The sequence below is a fragment of the Anguilla anguilla genome, chromosome 14 (assembly GCF_013347855.1).
Source record: "Anguilla anguilla isolate fAngAng1 chromosome 14, fAngAng1.pri, whole genome shotgun sequence".
Lineage (NCBI taxonomy): Eukaryota > Metazoa > Chordata > Actinopteri > Anguilliformes > Anguillidae > Anguilla > Anguilla anguilla.
The window spans coordinates 6,227,502-6,251,585 of record NC_049214.1 but is presented as its reverse complement, the minus strand read 5'-3'; the positions used below and the strand labels follow the sequence as shown (position 1 = coordinate 6,251,585).

The window sequence follows — 24,084 nt, the reverse complement described above, 5'->3', positions numbered from 1 at the left end:
GGAAACTAAGTCAGTGGGGCAGCCTTCTTCAGATTACTTTCACCCCCTTAACATTCCAAATGTTTTTCTTCATTATGCCCCTGAGGAAGTGCTTAGTTTCTTCTGGAAGTCTTAGCTTGGAAGGTGATGATTAAAGAAAAGATTATTTTGACTTGTTTAGAGTCTGTGTAACATTCAATGCAATTGAATGTTACTTTGTTACTCTGTCTACTCATTGATATGCTTTTGGTTGTTGATACAGTGCGGTAAAGCTTATCTGGAATTGTGTGCTGTGTGGTGGCACCTGGGGTAGTGCTATTGTGTGTGTGTGTGTGTGTGTGTGTGTGTGTGTGCGTGCGTGCATGCCTGTGTGTACGTGCGTGCGTGTGCGCCTGTGGGTGCGTGAGAGAGAGCAAGCGAGAGAGAAAGAGTGTGTCTGTGCGTGTGCCAGTGCCTTGTTATTTGGCTATTATTAAGCCATGCTGATAGCAGTAGTCTCAGGTTTCTGTTTTCACAAAGGAGGGACTAAGAGAGCTCACCTTGGTAACAGGGTTTCCATGTCAGCTTGTTTCCTGACATGCTCCTTTCATCTCAGTGTGGCACGCATTTAGTGAAGAATTTACAGCCTCATTACATACTGCTCATTAAAATATGTGGGAAAATTAGACAGTGGATGGCTTGGCTGGCTCCAGTGTGTTTACAATGTTCTGTTTATTTTAAAAAATAATTTAATTACAGATTAGAGAAAAAAAAGGCATACTTACATAATATGCCTACTTTCACATGGGGTTTGGTGATCACTAGTTCCAGCAATGGGGCGCTTGCCCACCAACAGTATAGATTATAAACATGTAAACATTACATAACTATACGATGTGGCATATCACTGCCTGATAGTATAGTGATGATCTAAGGCGTGATCTATAGATATATTAGTGCTTTAGCAGAAATTCCCATGGACAAACCCTACTTAGTCTGTGATAAAATTCTTGCAGTGAATGTCTGGAGGTCCATAGTGCATATATATACACTATGTGGTGTCAAGCAGTGAGAAATATGTCTTGTAAAAATGATTTACCTGAGAATATGAGAGATGTGTCACAGAGGTAAGGTACCCATGAGTGCAGTCTGTCCTCACACTACCAAAAAAAAAAAAAAAATGTGCTACGAAATCTCCATCCTTTTTTTGGTGTAAGTCTAGTGTGCAGAATAGCACCAAAAACACTGACCAAGAATCTGTTTACATAGCAGGGCATTTTAATTTGCTTGCTCCTCCAAAGTGCTTTGGAGTGCAGGGCTTAGATGGCTTGGGTCACAATAAACAGCACTTCACGAAAGCAGCTGTGCGCCAGGAGAGAGCCCCAGTGTGATGTCTTAATTAAAAATTCCTTGGCCCTGGATGTGGTCAGACGGTGGAATGCGGTGGAACGGTAGTAGCTGAGTTGGACATTATTACACATTGAACATTTGTGACACCCATGTTGTTTACAAGGTTTTTTCCCCCCACCACTGTTCTTGGATAATTTTTTTAAGGCTCTGAATTTGCATTTGTTTCTCATTTACTTTTGCTTTCAAAGCAGTGAACAGACTGTTAATCTTGCATATAAAATTTTGTTGTTATTTATATTCTGAACTTTATGTGGACCTTGAAGTGGCTAATTTCTTCGTTTTAAGGGCCATACTCTGGATATAAAATAGCTTAACAATGTCCAATAACTTCATGCAGTACTGCTTAAACTAGCTTACGTGTTTGTGCTGTGAACAACATCTGAATTTTCTAAAAATATTGAATGATCAAAATTTTCTGGCAAAAAGTTATATCCAGACAGTGTCGTACTCCACATGTTAAATTTATATTGAGAATGTAAGTGATTAAAAGTAGTTAATCATTCAGTTGATTGTTTTCTCATTGGCAGCATCTAATTATATCATCAATATCATCTCACTTAAAGATTTTTCTTTAGCTGGTCCAAAGTAGTATTCCATTAGGGCCAGATGTTGATCTGTTCCTTGGGCTAATTTCTGTGCTGCGTTCTCTTTCCAGCTCATTATACAAGGGCTCAAGTCTCCAAATCCCTGTGGATTGTTGAGTGGTTTACTGGGTGTGATTGTTTTGGACAATGTAGTCCTTCATTTGATCAGTACACACTGATTGGCTAGCCACTCTCACACTATAGACTTCTCCCCAAGCACCCCTACTTCCAGAAAATGCATGAGAGGGGCAATATATTGTGTGTCTTGCTGTTATTTATTGTTAAGGAAGTGAAGGAACGGTGAAATGGCGACAAAGGCATTTTCATTGCTGTTGCGCAGTGGAATGTCAATTATACAATAGGTCAGCAAAAGGAAAAAAATGCAGAATACATACATGGGTTTCAGATATTGAATTTATACTGTCCTACTGTAGTTCTGTTGAAATGTGAGTTAATTCCTTTTTTTCCCATTTGTACTGTTTAACATACCTCAAGGCTACCTTAAATGTAACAGCTTAGACATGCTTTTCCCATGGCTGCTGTATGTTTAATTTTCCCATGGTAAGAAGAGTGGGGCTGATTTAAGATTTGCACTTTGACCCCTTAGAGACCCCATAGATCTTGGGTCACAGTATACTTATTTATTCCCAGGAGTGCTTGTGTATCTGTTCCCAGGTGTTAATATTAGCAGTGAGTCAGCAGCATAGGGGTAGTCCCCTGTTCCTCTGTTCTCCTGCAGAACTAAAGGTCTTTTCACACTCGACTGTTGAGTGCTTCGACAGTTATCCTCCCACCTCTTCCCACAATGCACCTTGTTGTTGGAGAGCCAAGGCACAGCATGTCCAGCATGAGAGTGACGGTGCCCGCTGTCCCTTCTTGGTCAGGCTGGTGAATATTTTCTGTAAAGGTCAAGGAGCAAATCTGTTAGGCACTCTTCCAGTGATGGCTGCTCTCACCTCAACACTGCTGGGAACCGAACCATGCAGCATGTACTGAGCATGATGTATTGATAGTGAGTGTTTTGTTGAGCCCTTCCTTAAAATTTGTATAACCGAGCAGTATGCTTGTGAAAGGGGAGAGTGTCACATTATTGTCTTGGTTTAAGCTCTGCTGGACTGCTTTGCAATCTTGTGTCTAGTGTGGTATAGCCTAATCTTCCCCAGACCTGAACCGAATTGTGAAACTGCCAGTTAATATGTCCGACATTTATTCAGACTGACATTACCCTTTGAGTAAGTTCATGGATTGATAGTGAAAGTGTATTTGGGTCCTGTCTGATCTTGTTTAAAACAGCGTACTGTAATATTTGTCTGTTACGAGTGGTATAATAGGCTACATTTTGTATTTGTTTTGCATGTACATTTTTTTTTATGATGGTCTTGCTTATATTACAGCAGCAAAAGTAAGCTTGATGGCCCATTGTTTTTTTAAGATTAATAGATCGTCCTTATTGGCTTGTGTGTAGTAGAACTTTTTGATGTGGAAAAGATGATATTGGGTGATTTTTTTTTCAGTTCTCCAGTGCCCCAGAAGAAAAGGCACTGTTGTCAGCACTGATTAAGGTTTGGGTGCACTGATCTCTCTCATGTTTCAACATGAATTACCGTGTCTGGTGGTTTAACACAAGTTTTAACATTGGCAAGGGAATTCTGCACTGTGGACCGCTGTGCATTTTCATTAGCATTTGCATTAGCAATATCATTAGCAATACTGTAGCTTCTGACTGAAAATGAACTTGTTGTTACTACATTTAAATACAGCAGGTTTTTATTCCCATTGACTAGGAAGTTACAGTTGAGGGTGTGCATTACTTCAGATGCAAATGCACTCTTATTGTTGGGCTAACAACCCGGAGTAGCATTTGGGACATTTCTTTAGCTTTTCAAATGAGTTTTGGTCCTGTGTTTACCTATATATGACCGTTATCATGCTTGGTGTGCATTGTGAATTGGTGTTTAATGGCAGGTTGTTTTGTGTTACCAGGAGAGGCATTTCTAGCCTATGAGGAAGGCCCTGTTGGTACCTCAAAGAGTAAACCTCAAGAACGTAAGAAAGACTGGACTCCTCAGGCAGGCTGGTAGATTTCAGGTTTCTTTTTGCTTTGATTGAATGGAGTTTACTATTCACACCTACTAAAAGTTAGCCACCTTTTCACTATCTTTTTTATATTGGGTGTAGATGGATGAAACTCATGGAAATCCCCTTTGTGTAGAAACCTCAGAGTTTATGGGGGGAGAAATAAGCCAGCATTGCTGCTCTGGTCATCTGTTTTTGAATTTGCATGTCGCTCTAAAGTCATCTCTCTAAACAAATTTGATGTCCCTGGACAAATCATAAACCCCACAGATGTGGCTTGGTGTGCAGATGCCAGTATTCCATCCATAAGAAACTTTTCTTGGTTCTCCAAATTGATTACATGAAGTATTTTTGCTTCTAATTAAAAACTTGACTAGAATTGGAAAAATGAAATGTTTACTCTGAGCAGTGTCTTAAGTAACTTATTACAGTCAAATACCTTGGATTGTTAACACAATAAACTTATGACAATTTTATTGAGAAAAACAAACAAAACTACTTGGTTATATTTTGTTTCTGGTTTACGTTGTTCAGATACGGTGCATTACTTCACCATGTTTGTGATATAGGCTACTTGAGGGGCCATCTGTCTGCAAGTAGGTCACAATTTTGTCTCTGACACTTTTAAACCGCTCGTTACTGGAAATGATTTCCTGTTAATAAATAAATGTTTATAAGGAGCGTGTTTTATCCCTGTACATCATGCTGTGAATTCAGACTGGCCCTCCTTTTATTTTGCTTCCAGCAGGGATTAAATGTTCATGTGTGTTTTATGTGCTGTTGAATTGTTCCTCCTGTACTGTGATCTGAGTGAGGATCAGAAGCTGTTGGCACAGATAGCCAGGCCACTCTGGCCAGAGGGAAAGCACATAAAGGTGCATAGTGTACTATTGCACATGGACCCCCTACTCCTGCCCTGTAGTCCTTTCTCAAGAGTACTGGGGTCAGTAATTTAAAGACCCAGATGGGATTAACATTCCCTTGCATAGCAGAGGTAATCGTTTTTTGAGGATTGGTGTGCACTTGTGCACTGAAGTAGTGGCTTGTATATAGCGCTGTCGTTAATTTATTTATTTTTTAAAAATCAGCTTTGACTGAAATGAATGGGACATACTTTTATACAGGGTATTTGCTGTGTGCAACATACTGTAAGCTAACTGCATACTGATACCTAACTGCAGGTGTTACTGTAAACCCTAATAATCCTAAATGTAAATGTATTGTCTTTCTTTCATTTAGATAACTTTGCCATGAGGAGTGATGCTTGCTTCAGTTTTTCATCATGAGCAACATCATAAAAAAGATACTGAATTTGTATGAGATACAGGTGAAAAAAAATACAATTCAATCATGGATCTGAAGAAGGGAAATAATGTAGAAATTGCCTGTCTTGGTATATCATCAAATTTGATAGTGTTTTCCAGTCCTTAAACTGTCACTGTATGCTCTCCCTTTTTTGAAACAAACATATAATGTTGGGAAAAGGCTGACCAGCAAGAATGTGTGATGTAAGAAAACCAACACAGGTGCTCAAATGTGGTAGGTCACATTTTCTGTAGGTTCAGCAGATGGTGGAGAATTAACTGGTTGTAAGCAGGAATATGTAGCTTACAAAGGAATCTATATTGTTAGACATAGTAATTTTTTTTTTGAATAATAGTAATTTGTAGTGATCATGGAAATACATCTGAAGGGAAAAAAGTCTACATACTATGTAACTTTTCTCTAATTACACTGGAGAAATTTACAGAACTGGCAGTTCCTCCATGCCGTAACACAGAACCACTCCCTCAGTGAGCAGGAAGACTGCACTTAAAGTTTAAGCGCAGCCCACACACAATTTGATCGTGACTTTTTAGAGCTTGCGCACCCGTTTCGAATCCGAGACATCTCGTATCTGAGCCGAGATGACGATCATGTCAGCTGCAGGAATGCCCACCGGGCAGTTCATCCGCAGTGTCTAAATGCCTTTTTATTTTCCCCGTTACGCTCGGGAAGGCATTTAAAATCGATCGTCGCTCCAATTTCGTGTTATCCACGGCACGTCTGCAGCTGCTCCGCATCGCGAATCGACACGGTGAAGAACGTAGCCCTCTCGTCCGTGCGTCCTGGTATGAGAAGCAGCCCAACCACTGCCTTTTCATTCCACCGAAACCATAGCGAGCTTGCGCTTCCGTGCGAACACAGGAATCCAAAATGACGGGCCGGGGTGGAGGAGTAATGTTTATGAGCCATCGAAATTCTGCTGAATCCAGAATGGTAACACAGGATAAGTCCAGACACGGTGTATGGGATTGGCCAGAACCATGTCATGAATGAAATTCTGAAGGTCAAAGATGCACCACAGGTATTTCACTGGCCTGCGTATCAGTGCGAGCCTGTGGTCTGGTCTTATCGGATGAAAGCAAGAAAAATCTTACCTTTCTTTGCCCTTTGAATAGATACAGAAAATGTATTTTTATTATATTTTTTTATAAATAAAATGAAAACATACCCAACTCATTACCACCAGTGCTGGTTCCGTAGCTGAGGTCATTCGGCAAACTAAATCCGTTGGAGGCAGGCTGTAATTAAGATTGACAAGGTGTGTTTGGCAGAGAAATTCAGCAAATTACTCTTGGTCTGATATGTTACCTACTTTAAATGGAGCTCATTTTCAAATGAGAGGATCAGATTTTCTTTCAAGTTGCCAATTTAAAAATATGCAGTTTCATTGCAGTGGCACTGACCAGAGAAGTGAAGTTGCAAGTATTCTCCTCTGCAGAATCGTAATTTTTGATTTCTGTGTAATCATCTATTATACAAATACCTTACTCCAAAACCGCCTTGATATTATTTCATTAATTTCTCTGTCACTACCCCCCTTCTCTCCCTCTCTCATTCTCTCTGTTAATGTAACTCTTTATGGCGCACGTTGTTCTTTGTTCACTCCTCTGTGCAAGGTCCCTGAGGAGAAAGGCTGGCCTCATTGTAGAGACTTCAAAGGTCAGCGATGCTATTTAACAGAGATGTGGTTGCTCAGGACTTTGTGTAAACACTGACGGAAAAGCTAATTCTTTCTAGAAAAAGGAGGGTTTCCTACCATTACTATTACGGTCATGCCATGCTACGGATAGCGTGTAGGCTTTTACATTTGCATTTAGTTTGCTGTTTGGAAAACTAGATATTCTCTTGTTTTCTGTGTTTTTACATTCAGAGCTTATTGTTGGTCTTTCACACCATAAAGTACCGGTGCAAATATTTGCTGTTTCTTTCCCTGGAAGACCAAACATAGTAAATTAACAGCGCTATACCCATCAAGCCCCCGTGCTGACCAAACTCTCTGTAGGAAACCTAAAACCAAGCCGAGTGAACACTGGCGTGTCCACTTCATTATCTGAGAGCAGGCTGTCAGGGTCCCAGATGTCCGCTCTGGCTAATAGGGGGCTCCCGTGTGTCCGCTGTGCACAGTTCAAGTGCAAAGCAAACACCGGGGCCCAGCTTGCTCACAGTGAAGTACAGCCGAACTGAACAGGGGCCCTCCTTAGCATGGGGGGGGGGGGGGGGGGGGGGGGGGGGAGATTAGATCTGCTGACTAGGACCCCCCGCCCCCCCCCCCCCCCCCCTTGTCCTCTCACATTTACACACTTTTCTTTTCTTTTTTAAAGAGCAATTTTTTTGGCAGCATGCTCATACTAACCAATTCGTTTTCAAATAAACTTTCACTTTCGGACATGCTAGACGCTACAGCTGTTAATGTTATGATTTGGAATATCACAGAGCAGATCTCTTTTGTGGTTTAGCTGTTGTGTAAACTGGCTCGAAGGCATGCACATCCCCGGGTTTTCCAAGCTGAAAGATGGCCATGTTGGCCTCCCCCTGTAGATGGCAGCATTGTCAGGCAGAACCGAATGCAAGAGTAGTTGTTTTGAAATTGAGTCAAAAAGTTCTGAAGTACTTGTTAAAATGTATGTAGAAAACAGCGTGTGTGCATTCTGCAACAGCATTAAATGGAAGGCCGATGATAGCTAATTGTTTAGCGGTATCTGGCACATGTTTCTGGCACTGCACGCTGTTCTGCAGAGACCAGAACTGACATTGTCTTGCATGGGTGCACTGGAATGGTGCAGTCAATGAGTGAGAAGGAGACGGCACTCACTTGTGCGGGAGCATGGTTGAATAGCAAACTTTGGCTGCGGAGTCAGTCCACGGTTAAAAGGTCTGCTTCTTTCAGCAAGCGGGGACCACAAGCTCAGATCTCCCCGGCACACTGTAATCAGATATGAGCGCGTGATCCAAATCCAGAAAAAAAGATATTGAATTTGGACTGCAACTAAACTATGGCTTTTAAAAAAAAAAAAAAAATTCAGTTAAATTCACATGTGTCATTTTCATCTTGTGTGAACCACTCTGCCACTGACAAAGCTGGACTGAAACAAAGAACGTCTGATTTTTTTTTACATTTTTTTTTTTGCTTTATTGTTTGTTTTAATGGTCTGTGTGTGTTTTTTTTTGTGTGTGTGTGTTGTTTTTTTTTCATCTCGCCAGTCAAACCCGGCGCTGTGAAAATAACCCGTCACTGCGCACTTCCTGAGAATAATTGAAGGTTTGCATTCTTGCCGTTCAGCCTGCTCTTTCGTGTGGAAGCGGGGTCGTTCCAAAGCCGCCTTTCAGCGGCTTGCGTCGCGGCCAGACGCAGCTTCAGAATTCGCGCAGATAGAACGCATTCCTGAAATAGAGGGGCATCGGAGCCAGAGTAGCATTCCATGACCGGCACTGTGAGCTGCCCGCCCACAGCTGAGGCGAGGAGGGGGACGCGCATTGAACTGGATCGTTTTGTTTTCTGTGTGCGTATAGAAAGATTAAAAAGTGTTTCTGTCACACACGTTTGGGTCTTGTATTATGAGGGGAATATCGTTATGCTGACTTTTACTAACTTCTGTTTTACATCAGATCTCTAGAAATAAAACATTTTTCTTTGCTTTAAGCCATTCTCAGTGTTTCGGTAAATAATTCGTCCGCCACACTCCCACCCCCAAGTCTTCATCTGAGGTGCTTTATTCCATGACATTAACCTTGCTGATTTAGAGGAAGGCTACATAGCGCGTAATAAGGTCAGGTTTTTAGCCATACTGTGAAACAACTAGGCAGAATGATTCTTAAAAAGTTTTAGAATATAATTTATAATGTAAGGACATCTGCACTGGTCTCCCTTTTGTCAGCATTGATCAGATATCTATATATTAAGTGGATTGCCTTTACATTTTCCTGTTCAATGTAGTGTCTTTGTGCACTGGAATTCTAAACTTTGTCATAGAAATATTTTAATATACTGTATGAAAACTTGTCAGCACAAGTTAAAAATAACAGTTTTTTAAAACTGTGTTTGTAGCTACTAGAACTTTCATAAGCTCAGAGTGTGTGCGCCATGTTATGGTCTTAACATTGAGCTTTAGATCTTTCAAAAATTCTGTGACTGTTGAATGCAGTCTAGATTGACAACAAAAGCTGCCAGACTCCCCTGACCTGCAGCAGTATGGGCAGAAAATCTGCATGTGGTGTATCTTTCTTCAATGACAGCTTTTTAGAGTCTTTGTGAAAACAGCTTTGACTCCACAGCCATTCAGTGAAGAACATGAACTCATTTTATATTGGTGAGCATCTAAATATGTTCTCAAAATATTTTTTATCATTATCCAGTATGCTTATATACAGTATAAGGAGTAGGCCTGCTTTTGAATAATGAATGTGGCATGTGAAATTGTGGGATATATTTGACATGTTGATGGGGGTGGGGTTGTTAGACTAAAACTTCGATCAATTAACCTAAATCAAAAGTCTAGATAGCTATTTTCTACAGTCTTCCTGCTGCTGCCAGGGGTGGCAAGGGAAGAGGGAGAGGGACAGGGTGTGTGGCAGGCAGAGGGAAAAGGAACTCATTTCAGCACACTTCTTTCACAAGCATGTAGTATACAATATACAGTATTTTACATCTCTGACGACCCATAATATCTTTTTGTTATCTCAGTATTCTTTTGGAGTCTGCGAATGGACTTTTTAGAAGCCCGCCTAGACAGACACAGCTCAGAAAAAACAGTGCAGAATACTCTGTGGGCCTGACTGAACAGGTCCAGGAGACCCCAGGCTCTTGTCCTTGTGAGCCTCCTTCAATGTTTATTTAAAGATAAACCCAGACGGCCTTTAGTAATGAGAGAACATTTGAAGGGGAATGTTACGATAACAATAATTTAAAAAAAAAGTTTCACTCATGTAAGTACACAGAAAAGTTGTTTTATTGTAGGGCACAAATAATTTTCTTGTCATGTATAGCTGACTGCATTACTATGAACCACACTCAGGTCAATATAATGGGACTTAAATATAGTGTTTCTGCTCCAAGAATTCATACCCTTTGTCAATCTGGAACCTCTTAACTCAGGGTTTTCTCTGAGATCTCCGGCTTTGGTTGACTTAATTAGCGAACATGGTAGTTTTGTGTTTTGGATCAATGGCTTTTGGCTTCCGTTCCTTTTTTGTCCCTCCTATGTATGGAATTGCAATTACAAGGTATGGGCTGAGAGGTATCTGAAAAATGCCATTGAAAAGCCCTGAATGCATTCACTACAATGCCTTTTTTACTGAAGAAGATGCAACAAACTAAGACATATCAAGGCATATCAAGTTCATATTTATCACACATTTGAAGCTTTGTTGTTTCTAAGAGCCCAACAGATGTTTCTCCCATGTCTTTGAATTAGACGTGGTTATCCTGAAACGGCAGCATGGCAAGAAGTAGATTTCTCTCCCCCCTCCTCCCCGTTCCTTTATTGTAGGAATAATTAGATGTCTTTGATGTTGGATGTGAAGGCAGCTCTCTGCGGGATTGCTCTGGGAGAGAAAGGGAAAGTGGTGGCGCCAGAGAGTGCTCCCACAGAATCCTGGGTCAGGCCACTGCCAGGGCCTCAAACGGAGATGTTAATGCGAAGCTACAGGTGTTTTCTGCAGAGAGCCACCCCCTCTCTCAAGCTGTGCCCCTTAATGAACCCCAAAGGCACAGCATCGGTCCTCTGTGTCCCTCTCTGCCCCTCTCTGCCACCGACAGCAGGACCCCACACGCCTCGCCCTCCTCCATCGATCAGATCACCCCTGCTTACCGTGTACACGAAGAGTGGCCCCTAATATAGTCTCCTCCTGGTGTCTCCAATGTCTCTCCTTTTATTTCCTGGGCCTTTGTCACTAAAACGGCGGGGAGGGTGTGCTGAACATGTCTGAGTGGTTTAATAATGCTGTTTCTGTGTGGGTGACATAATGCATAATTTGGGTTATTAGCCACTTCAGGAGAAACTCCTTTGCCTGGGCTGCATCACTCTAGGACGCTTGTAACCTTGTGTACATGTGATTGCATCTCTGTGACAGACTGCTGACAGCAGGTGTTGTATTTCAAGAGTGCTATTCGTCTTTAAAAAAAGATCCCCTTAGTTTTTACACACAGCCCACCAGTATGTCTACACCTGACCCTATTTGAGCCTTTGGCATTTTGTGGAGTTTAGTTGATTTTTGTTTTGATTTATCCTCGGCAGAGTTTGAGTGGATACACAGCCTTTAATCTATGGTCACTTGAGTGATTTGTGTGGTGTGCCCTCGGGAGACATGTGAGCCATGACTGCAGGTCTTCCTGTGAACTTGTCAACTGGTTGCTGGAATGTCCACAATACCTATGCTCTTGAGCCTGAAATCAGTGTACCACAGGGGCTCTGTTATTAGTCAAGGAACTCCATTTGGAGTGTTTAAATGAGCGGGCAGTCTCTGCTCTTGGGCTCAGGAAAGCACCAGTGATCCTGGGCTTGTTTCATTCCACCCCTCCCCCACATCCCCCACTGACTTTATTTTGCCGTATTGCACTCTGTGTTGATGTGTCCTTTGCAGAGTCCCACGTATTTGCTATTGCGACTTGCTATGGGTGCTGTCAGGTGACACCTCTTCATTCTTCCTTTGTCTCTCAGCATTTGTGGATGTCCCAGGTTTAGTTGAGTGCTCATTACAGCTTTTTTCAGACATCACTGCTGCGCAGACAGATCTTTAATTCGATCTGTATCTGGCAGACTCAACCTCCCGCGCCAGGACAGGCAGTCTGAGGCAGAGGCTGTTGAGCGGTACGCTGCCTTTTGCATTCGAAACTTTCCACGTAGCAGAATATGGCGTGAAGAGGCACGTTCGCTCATCTGACGACGCTGAGGAAAGACGCCGCCCACTTTCCCATAATAAAGGCCTAAAAAATGTATGGATTAAGGCTAAACCGTTTCAGTCACACGTGTGAATGGCGCTGGAATGGGTCCCATCGGGAGGCCTGGGAGACCTGACAGCCAGGATATAATTGGGAACCACAAGGTTTATATTCGAGGTGACTGCCGCAGGCGGCCTCCGCTTGCCTCTGCTGTTCGTCTCCGTAGACTTGGGAATGACTTCTCTCCCACATGCCCAGACGGCCCATGAACCTCTCTGCTGTTAATCTTCAACCTTCTGAGGGAGTGCCCTGTGATCGCTCGGGGGCAATACTGACAAGAATTTGAATATTTTCCTTTTTTTTTGATGTTACAGTCAAAGGTGGGTCTTGTGTAAAGTGCACGCAGAAAAGCAGCATTACCTAGAAGCGTTCGTCTGCGAACTAGATCCCAGGTTTCCCTCGTCTATTCAAAAGGCCCTGGTTCCTCTTATAGGACACAGATAGTTTGGCCGTCATTTGAGGAAGTTGGCTAAACTTAGCTGTAACTCATACCTCGTCTGAGTCTTCAGGAGGCTTTTAGACTGGTCCTGTGCATTATAGACTGCAGTCACTCTTGCTACCTGTATGGCATCGGGGGATCTGGTAAAAAAAAAAAAAAAAAAAAAAGTCTAGGTAAGCACTGATTATGTTTAAAGTGTGAGTTCTGTTTTAATGTTGTCATGTAATTGTCTGCAGTTAGTGATATATTAAATAATGGTTGTATACTTGTTGAAAGCCATTGCGTTTTCACTTGTTAGGATACTTGAGTATAATGACGATGATACCAATACTATATCTTGTCTTCAAAAACATATCCTTCAGCTTCAAGGGTAGCACACCTTTGCAAGGCAGATCCAAGATGTGATTATATTATATTAGTGTAGCCTACAGTAAGATAATTACAGAAATGATGTCTATTCGGCAAGCCAGACGCTCATTAGCACATGGCAGTTTCAAATTTAATTGGTCTTTGACCCTCCAGAATTAGTATTGTAAGTTGATATACCTCGTTGATATATTTAAACAGGTTTTCTTGTGTCATCCAGTAAGAAATACTGCTTGATTTATGCCATGCGCTAATTTTTAAATATAGAAAGCATTCAGAGAAAAGGTGGTGTCATTTATTTTTGAAATGCAGACCAGATTTATGGTTAGTTTAGCTTATATGATCTAATTAAATTAACTCAAATGCCTTTGTAGTTGGTTTATTGAGATTTGAACTGAGAATGTTTGTGTAGGCCTATATGTATTCTACGCATAATGTATTACCACTGATTGAGTTTATGTTTCCGTAACATTGCCTTTCATGTGCAGATATGCATTTATACAGAGGTTGTTTATATGCGTCTGTTTCTTGGACAGTAGCATTTATTTTTCTTGTTAGTTAGTTTTGGAACCTTAGCTTCTGGTCAAACAACTTTGATTTGCATTTTGAGTATTATTTACAATGGAACAGGATGTGGCTTGAACACATTATTTGAAAGTTTTCTGAAACATGTTTTTGTATCCAGAGGGAATAAAGATCAAAGCTTTTGTACACGTGACACCATTAAAATACCAGTGTGGCGCATGCACCAGAGCCAAGAAATGGCTTGAAAAAGACCACACAGTGTGAGTGACATCTGCCACTTAGAATGTACTTCGGTGTTAAAAGGAGAACTTGGATGAGAAAGTGCCTTATTATATTTGGTTCACATAACAGATATTTTTAGTAACTGGTCTTATTCAAATGCTGCATTTTTGAAAGAGGAGTGTTTCAAATGGGGTCAAGCAAAAATAAAATACCAAAGTGTGTTTCTAACAGTGTGTGACAGTGCAGTATAACCCTGACCCAGTCCTTTTCCTGCAGGTGTCTGTATAAGGTGCAGGCACCTTATGAGGGTCGGTGTGTTTTGCTGCGTGCCTGCCTGATGTTATCCATATTGTGTAGTAATATTTTATTAATTTAACAGGATCTCTTGTCCAGAGTTACTCATATTGTGGAAAGTTGGTGCATACATACACTGCAAATAACATATTATGATATTGTGTGTGTGTGTGTGTGTGTGTGTGTGTGTGTGTGAAAGAGGGAGAGGGTGCGCAATGCCTTACTGTTATAAAATGATCTGGTAATGCATGATCAGGTCATCATGGTATTCAAGCAATGTGTTCATGAGGCATTTAATATTCTAAAGGGCTTAATGTCAAACTGTTGTCAGCCTCCTCATGATGGGCCCTGACCTCTGTTGCTCTGGATTTTTCAGTTGCCTCATTTTTCATGCTACCTGTGCTGTATAGCAAATCTTTCCTTTGGAACTGAACCTCCTTTAAACCCTCACAGCCTCAGGGCCTGTGCTCCTTCCAGCAGTTCCTGGTCATAGGTATTAGTGGAGGATTTTGTAGGTTTGAATCACTATGTAATTTGTGGACCTTCTTAGTGTGAGGTCAGTTATATCAACTAATTATATCAGCTTTTACCAGTGTTACAGGTTAGAGCTGGCCTTGCTGCAGTTTAATGTATCGCAAGTATAAAAACAGCCATGGTTAATTTAAGGTTAAAAAGAGGTTCAAAAGCAGATTTTATGATTTCAGTTGATCTCGTTTTGTAGATTATTTTTGTTTATTTTTCAAATGCATTACCTACATTTTATTTGGAACTGATTAACTTACATTAAAAAAAAAAAGAAATAGCCTACAGCATACCTCATGTTGATGTCACTGCAGTGCAGTAATTGTGGAACGAGATGAGGATATAAAACGAGTTTCTACATGCATGTATTGCTCATAATAGATGTTGAGTTATCTGTGGGATGGTCATACACTGCTGATGGTCAACATAACTGCAGCCAAGCTGGTAGGGAGGTGGCCATTTGACTGAAGAAAGAATTAAAGAACATCATGACAATCCTTCATTTCTCACTCTGAAACAACTGCTGCAATATTTTCTCCAACATAGTTCTGTTTTTAAAAGTTTCCTTTCTGACCTCCTAAAATAAATCTCATCTGTGCAGTTAATCAACCAGTTTTTAAAAGCATCATGACAGGTTTAGTGTGTGCTACTGAATATATGTAGTGTGATGTAAAAAATATATAGCCTAGCTCTTTTTTAATCATGATCTTCAACTACAGTGCTAGCTGCTGTGTGCTGGTCATCTACATATAAAGCTCCCAAAATGTAGCTACAGCGTTTTTATGTATGATGGATCACCTTTACTCAGTTGGTCTCTTAGACTATTTCCCCCCTGAAAGCATTGAGCGCAATTTAATCTTTGACAGCATTTTGAGATCCCCATTGTTGATAACACGAGTGCTTCGTGCTGTACTTTGTCGTGTCCTTAAGGAATTTATAAGTCAGTACATGTTGTGAGCTGAACAGCCTTCCTGCCTGCTCCGCACGTCTGCGACTGCCAAACACTGTTCAAATAAACACATGCTACAAGCTGCTCAACTAATTGAAAACAAACTGGGGTGAACCTTGTGTGGAAGTGATTTCTTGGAGTCTCCTGATGCATTTGGTGCACACTTTTTTGAATGTCACGCGTGAATATCCCGCGTTTAGTTCACTGATTGGTGTGGTTGATGGACACCCTTTCAAAAGTCCCTTTGATACTACTTGCCCTCGTAATTATATGGTCAGTTGTAAATTATTGCTTCATTTTAATATTACTTAAAAAAATTTACATGGTCCATTGGGCTTGTAATACCTTATAATGACTATTTTGGTATGCAGCAATGATTCTTTTATTGGTCTTCTTCAGGCTAGGTTGGTCAGATGTTGGCTGTTCCATACCACATTCAGTGCAAGTAGCTGGAACCTTTGTTTTTTGTTCATTTTTATTTTATTTTTTCATAAGAAAATTTTGCTGTATGTTGCTAGAAACTATGAAGGTTGCTGTATATTGCTAGAAACTATGAAGGTTGTGAATGTAAGACTGCACTCTGGGTCGGAAGTCGTGCGCATTCTTGCTGGTCTTATGTTGGTCACTGAGTGAAGGGCCAATATCCCGTTTCCTGGCCCTGCATTCCATGTGTTTGCTGGAGTGCTCTGGAGTGCGCGCTTCATTATGAAGGTACACTGAGCCTCCAGGAATGACACGCATGACAGCTGGGCCTGCTTTTTCATTCATTTGCCCTGTACCTGCCCAGAAAGACGTCTCTGACCTAAAATGTCCATTGAAATGGCTTCAGCAACAACGTTTTTTTATCATATAACTGTGTGGAACAAGGATGAGCAAGATGTTAAAAAAAAAAAGAAACCTCAAAAATATTTTTTGAGAATACTGTGCCCTTACTTCATTTTATTTGCAGGTTTGTAGTCTAGGCATGAAATGACTGTGTGGCTGCGATTGTGTGCTTGTGTGTGAGCATGAGTATGAACCTCCTTTAGATTCTTGCAGCCTCAGGGGCTGTGTTCCTCCCCGCAGTTCCTGGTCATAGGTATTAGCGGAGGATTTCGTAGCTTTGGATCACCATATATAACTATGTAACCAGGTTTGGACAGCAGCATATTTAACTTTTTTCTCTCTTCTCCTTACTCAGCTTGCAGTATTCCTGGTGAGCAGTAAGCTGGATTTGATGTGTGGCGTTCACATGACATCAGTACCTGCCAGCGTGGATGTGACAGCGACAGTCACCCGCACCCATGGCTGGAATGGATCACTTTAACGGCAGTGCGTCAGGTAACATGAGCTCCGGCTGTTTGTTTTTTCCCCTGCTGCGTCTTCACTGTGTGGTAGCTGTGTCACAAGATGGTTTAGAGCAGGGATCATCAGCTCTGGCCCTCGAATCCAAATCCAGCCCTGGTTTTCTTTTCTCCCGGGTAATTAGTGCTACTGATTGGCCAGACTGCCTTCACACCTGACTCCCAGGCAAAGGGAGGGTGGAAAACCAGCAGTTTTTTCCAGAGTTGCTGATCCCTGGTTTAGAGTACTCTACCTAGCTTCGGCTCTGCCAGTATTGATGATTTGACAGTCTTGGTGTGGGTGTAGAAGGAACTGTTGTGGGGAGAACTGTTCTTAAAGTTGAATGTATGAAGTTCCTTAATGGATTTGAGGATGGATAGCAGAGTAACAACCCACTTTTTTTTACTCTCCCAATTTTCTCTCTCTGCTCTTTAAAGATTTTGTTTTACACTGCAGAGGACAGTTGGCTGCTTGTTCTCCTGAATCAATGCAGGGTGCTGGAGTGATAAGATGGGTTTCAGTATGGGCATTTCAGGATGGGAGAAAAAAAAGGAAAATCAGTGTTAAAACAACCTGGTTTATATAACTTTACACTAAGGAGATTCCAGCCCTTGAGCTGCATATGTGCATGTTTGTTCTGCATCCTTACTTGCTATGCGCAATATAATTACCACAATATAATTCCTCACTTGGGGAATGGTTTTTATGAAAAACTAGTTTCAGGTTTACTTTTCAGTACCGTGTTCTGACCTATTCTGATTTACAGACTTAAGTGAAACCCAGGATGGGCCCTCCCTTTCATATCTTAAGTCTGAATATGTGCACCTTACAGTATGTGCCGAGAATATATAAAAAGCACCAAAATTTCTCAAGTCTGAACTGAATCCAAAATATTTAGTATCTTTGTTCCAGAATTTTGTATAGGGAGTATGTTGACCTTTCAGTTTTTTAAAGTCTTCACTCACAGACCTGAAAGTGTTGGTTCACCAGAGGTTGGACCTGTAAATGGATCTATACATACCTGGGACACAAGAGCTCTCTCTGTGTTCCACATTTTGGAAGCAGGTTGCCCGGCAACCTTGGATCTGGGAGTTTGGCCTAGGCAGTCGTGGATTTGCCAAATGACCATGCTGAACACTGACGTTATTCAGAGCAGATGGAGCTATTTTGGACACTAGGGCTATGGAGTGACCGTTTTCCTGTTCTACTCAGCCGTTTTTCTCTGAATCAGAATGGACCTTTGTTTGTTGCTACTACAAACATGACTGAGACTCCCTCAACTGAGCTTAGGTACAATATACCTTTTTTCCCTTTATACTGTCCGATTATGCTAAAACAAGCTGAAATGAGATGTGTTATTCCAGGCAATATGTGTAACTAATGTTGTCAAGGGGAAGGAACTCATATTCTTTGCAACTACATGTCACCATTTCAGAAAAAAATCACTCATGGCTCACGGTGCTAAAACCTTGCTGATGAAAATTCCTTTGCTCGGTGTCTCTTCTTCGGATTAGGACCAGCATTTTTGTTGTGTGAGCAGAACACTGGGAAATCTGCCAAACACAATGGAGACTAACGCTGGGGACATCCGAGACCAATGATTTGATTTAATAAACTACAAAAAGCTAGAAAATTCAACAGGTGCATTGACAACACCAGAGCTGTAAACTACAAATGTATTTTCGCAAGTGATAACGAACATACATTCTGTCTGGAATTTTCGCAGTTTGAATAGAAATATGCCCTGCCAACTTGGCTGATCTCTGTACACATATACCCGGTGCCTTCCGACATTCCAAAGCTGAATCTCTCTACAGTTGCAAGAGAAGAAAATTACCCTTTTGTACCTAAAGTTTGCTTTATTTCTGCTATGAGTCACTGTGTCAAAAGAAAAACTGTTTCCAAGCTTGAACATGTCTAACTTAACATATTACTCATGTCTTTTTGATCGTGTTGCTGCATTTTTAATTCTTTACTGTCAACTACCCTTTAGACCAATTTTCAACTTGCTATTGAACACATGAAAAGCAGCTGCACTTTTTAGAAGTTGTTGACGATTAATGATTAACAAGACCACCTCTGATGTTTTACAGTTAAAAGCATGAAAGGTCGTTCAAAAGTTTCAGTCATGGTCAGCAAATATTTAAGTCAGCTGGAAAATCAGCTGGGATTTCAAGTTGATTCCTTTAAAATTATTAGTCAAGCAGTGCCATTAGAGGAGCGATAGGAAATTCACCCAGAAATTATGATAAAGCTTTGTCCACAGAAAGTGCCGATGCTGACTCAGATGAAGGAGAAGTTAGGAGAGTACATGGGAAGGGGAGGAACAGTATGCCCTTGTCCCTTAGGTGTTTGTATACTGTAATGTGAGTCGCATGAAAGGGGTTATTTTGGTAAAATTCCATACTACACAATCTTAATTAAGCTTTGCCTATAAAACAGCACATTCATGGTGATAGTGAATGGCTGAGGTTAGAAGAAAGCTAAGCTGTGTTCTTGAAGAAGCATGAAAACAATATCTTCTATTTGCAGTTTAATGTTACAAAGTCTGCCCCCCCCCCCCCCCTGCAGTGTAATGTTACAAAGCCAATGCCATATAACTTTGTCACCACGTGTCACTTTCACACAGTGCTTAACCAGGTGTTTTGTTAATTAGCTCACTGTGTCACTGTGGGCTGGTGTCCCTGAAAGAGAAGTCTGAAGGTCCCTGATCCTGGAAGATCACTCAGAACAAGTGTCATTCTGAATCACTATGAGTGAGTTATTCTACAAGCCACGTACAGTAGGCGTAGATGTTTGTGCTAAGAGGGAGCTCTGTGTAAACCCATTATTATTTCACTTGTGAGGAAATGAATTGTTATTGCTGTGGCCCAAGTTCCCAAGTTCAAATATTTTGTTTCACTAGTAGCGGTCTTTTATTACATTCTGACTTGTTTAGGAAATTCTACGTTCATACTCCTGATTACACATGAACCTAAAGTTGTCAACAGCCAATCCTGGAGCCGTTTATTTAGGTGGAGGCTGTCTGCATTGTTTTTAAACCTCTCCCCTAATCAGATGAGGAAGTGTTTTCATTGGTGTTTCCTTCTAATAATGTCCAGTCAGTCCTCCGTGCTGTTGCTGGCCGGAGTCACTTTCTTCCCCGCACCATACTTGAGGTGGCATGTATTTATCGGTCCTGCTCGTTCCCCTTTTTACGTGCGAAAGGCCCTGAGAATTGATTTCGCTGTTCTGCTCATTTGCCAGGGTTTTAATGAAGCCAAACCGAGCTGCCGGGGGGCGTTGAGATGACGTTGGGGGTGGCTGGGTAATTAAACGTTGGTCGGCTGGCAGCCATTTAGCGGACTGGGTCAGGAAATTCCAGGGGAGTGTGAGAAAGCCCTCTGAGTGGACGGGGCCTGTGGCCTGCTGATGTGTCAGGATGTGTGGATTTCTCTCTCTCTCTCTCGCTCTCTCCCTCGTCCTCTAACCCTGCCCAAAGCCTCTCCCAAATCCGCTGCCACTGCGTTCGTGCTCTAATAACTTCCCCAGGGAATCAGCAGAGCTTGTATGTGAGAGAACTTGGTCATTGAGATTTTCTCCACAGCCACTAAAGATTATTGGAAAGATCATTCTCACCAAGGCCTCGCCAGTTAGATTGTTTGAACCTTCGCTTGTGAACCTGAGGTAAATATTAGGTTCAATAGCCTTTTTCCATTGGTAATTTTATTCCTCTGTGTTTTCAAAAACTATTTGTTTTAGCGCCGCCATTTACGTGAGGGGGGGGAATCTTATCTTCATGATAACTTTTATGTTTTCAGTATTTCCTTGAATTGTTAAAATTTATACATATACAGGCTTTGTTTATTTATAGCCATTGTACATCTATTGTGTCTGATATGATGTTGCAGCTTGAAATCTAACAATTTTAGACATTTAGAATAAGGTGCATCTTAGTGAACAATGAAGTGCTTCTTGCATTATTCTTTTATATGGCTTTTCATGTTGTCACGTTGTAGTAATGGTTAGCTGCTGCTGACCAATAGATATTTTATCTTTTCTGCCTATTTTTTTTTTGGAAGAATCAAGAAGCAACACAATTTTTTTTGTATCTGTAGAATTATTAACTTTCTACTTTGAGTTATTCACGTAAGGAAGATCTGAATACTGAATATACAGTGCCTCCATAGGATGTTACTTTAAAATTTCCCAGAAAGTGAGCATTTGTTAAATGAATGTGAAAAATAGGCAGGTGTACCAAACCATTTAGCCTCACATCCTGTGTCAGAGAGAGCTAGAACATCTGAGTCTGAGAACTGAAGAGGAGACAAAAACCGTTGAAGATGCCACACATAGATATTTAAGGGAGCTGAGGAAATGAGTGGAGAGGCATAATGTGAAGATAGTGATCATATCTTATTATCTTGCGACAGTGACTCAGTCTTTGTGCTGATGATAGATGTTTACATCAGGAAGGTTCACACAATTAAAGAATGTAAGAAGGAAACTTTTGACACCTCCCCTGTATGAGCAGCCTGTTGCCAGCTTTGTGAATTATGTAGCCGACATACTGGTTATTTGTGCAAGGGTGATAGATTGCTTTGCAATCCAGTGAAAAGCAAAATGTTTGACCCCCCCCCAGTGTACCATTTTGGGTTCTTGGGGGGAAAGTGGAAATGGAATGGAATGTCAGGAGCTGGGCTGTCTGCGGATTTCTATTTCTAGTTGTTTACTCAGCACTGCCAAAATGTTTTGTTATATAAAAAGCGTAGCCACGTTTTGACAAAGCCAGCAATAACCGAAATAACTCTCTCGCCCCGGCAATGCGACCCAACCTATTTCAGCAGGCGTAAGAATCGAAAAGCAACAGTTTGGAGCTTCAGGGAACACATAATTGTGAAATTACTCAACTCATTTAATTATGTGACTAACTCCATCTTTGTTAAAGATACCATTGAAATTCATGCTTTTTGATTCTGATGTGCTAGTTGCAAATAAAGACTGTGGTTTGTCTCTGCATTCCTCAGCTATCTCCACAATGCCCTTCAGCACTAAAATTCCTCAAACAATATTTTCTTGACGTCGTCTTTAGGTTGTTTAGAACATCTATGATAGCAGACCAACACTGTATGTATGCTTTATTTGAAGTGGCTGGCATCTGTGTGTTTTGCTTGAAAGATTGTACTTATGGGATCTCTTCTAGTTCTAGGACATCTGAGATCAAATCTCAGTTGTCAATTGTCAAAGCTTAGCTGAGGAGTCGACAGAAATGATCAATGCGATGTGGATATATTATCAAGTTTGCTGTTTTGTCTGATAAACGTGACATTAAGTCCTAGTTGGTTTAGCGACGAAGCTGAATATGATGGCAAGGCATAGGCTATATGAAGCCATGAAGGCTGGAGAATGTTAATGCTAAAGTTTTGATTATTCACAACTGAGATTTGAAATGTCCTCAGATGTATTTTGTGTTTTTGCTTTGTGATCTGAACAGTTCTTTGTGATTGTGGTTCAGATGTCCTGAGTACATTTTGGTCAGCTATTTCTATCTTGTAAAGCAAGCAATTCAAAAGATAAAGTTTGGGCTATTATCTTGTTTGGTCAGAATTTGAGCTTGGCTAAGCATTGAGAGTTATGGCAGTGCACCACAGTGATTATAGGGAAAAGTCTAGACCTTTCTGCTGAGATGCAGTTTTTAAGCACACAGGAAAAGAACCAACAATGACACTACCTATCATTTTGAATAACACCCTCGGCATTTTTATAGAGAACTATCTTAAGAATTTGCAGCATAGCACATTCATTTACTTACCCCAGCAGTCTTTTAGCAGCCAGACAGGACTGCTCAGGGTATCTATTTATCTGGGTCTCTTTTTAAATTATCTAAAAATATGTGTTTTAGTTATGAATTATTTCAAATCATATTACTGGACATATATGATAGTATTTTGTAATTAGGTAGAAGCTTCACTGCTACACTGGTTTTAGATGATGTGGTGAATTACCTAGAGATAATTTATTGTGCTGCCGTATTTGTTGACCCTTTCCATGGCATTTGGTTCAGTTGATCATCATCTACTTACTGTATCAAGAGGTTAACTGAAATGGGGCTAGACCAGGCTTCTTGTAGATGGTTTGAAAACTATTTAACAGATGAGACACGATGTATATCTTCTGGTGGTGTTAAATCAGGCTATATAAATATAACAAAGGGCATTCCTCAAGGCTTCATTCTTGGTCCAGTGGTTTTTGCCATTTATATAAATAATATCAGGACGGCAGTATAAAATTGTAATCTCCATTGTATATTCTATTGCACCTGCTGTTGAACAGGCGTTTTTCTAAGCTCCAGGCTGCATTTACTGCCCTTCTGAAATCCCTTATTGAATTAAAATTGGTGTGTGCTCAATGTAGATAAAACAATGTGCATGCTATTTTGTACATCTTGTAGAAATGTTAATGATAATTTGCCCTTATGTGCTTTGGGTGGTGACCAAATTGAGTATCTCATTATCTACATTGATGATTATTTTTCTTTTAAATCTCCCATTGGATATCGTAGCCTATGCATGCATCTTCAACTGCATTGAAAACCTTTGATGCTATTTAGCACAGTGCAGTACACTTTGTCATGGGTGATTGCAATCAAACCAACCGTTGCACCTTATATCACTGGCAAATAGAAGGATGGACCATGGTTTCTTTTTGTTTGTAAGACCCTTCTCATTAAGCTCCTGGCTTATTTTTCTGATTTATTGCACTGGAGTTTTAGTAGTTACAGGACACGGTCCCCTGATAGCTTTGTTCTTGAGGTCCCTTTTTTCCCTCAGTGTTAGGGTGGGTGTAAATTATACGAGTTGTAGGGTTCCCGTATGGTGTTTTTTCTTATTATTTATTATTGTCGTAACCCGATGTACTCATAGAGAAATTGCTTTAATTGATGGTTTTATTATTTTTTTTATTATAGGCCCCTGTTGACTTTATATGCTAGTTTGTGTGTGCGTGTGCATGAATGAGAGCATTTATGTATTAGTTTGCGTGTGGGTGAGAGAATGTATGAATTTGTGTTATATGTGTGAATATTTTATTGTGTACGTATACGGTTTGTGTACATTCATATGGATTTATTTGTAATAGGCCTATGTGTAATTATATTCTTTTCCCTGTAGGCTAC

The 24,084-nt window shown here is 40.8% G+C and overlaps 1 protein-coding gene across 4 annotated transcripts in view; it reads left to right on the top strand.

Annotated features, from left to right (window-relative positions):
• LOC118213097 (KN motif and ankyrin repeat domain-containing protein 1-like) overlaps positions 1 to 24,084 on the top strand; it is a 44,504-nt gene that overhangs the window by 7,526 nt on the left and 12,894 nt on the right. For 3 of the 4 annotated variants that reach the window (XM_035391778.1, XM_035391776.1, XM_035391777.1), the window contains exon 2: positions 16,789 to 16,928. In XM_035391778.1, coding sequence (XP_035247669.1) covers positions 16,892 to 16,928 — 37 coding nt within the window. In that variant the 5' untranslated portion in view covers positions 16,789 to 16,891. Of the gene's footprint in view, positions 1 to 2,946; positions 2,965 to 16,788; positions 16,929 to 24,084 lie in introns of those variants that run through there. The other variant, XM_035391780.1, reaches the window with a different exon arrangement.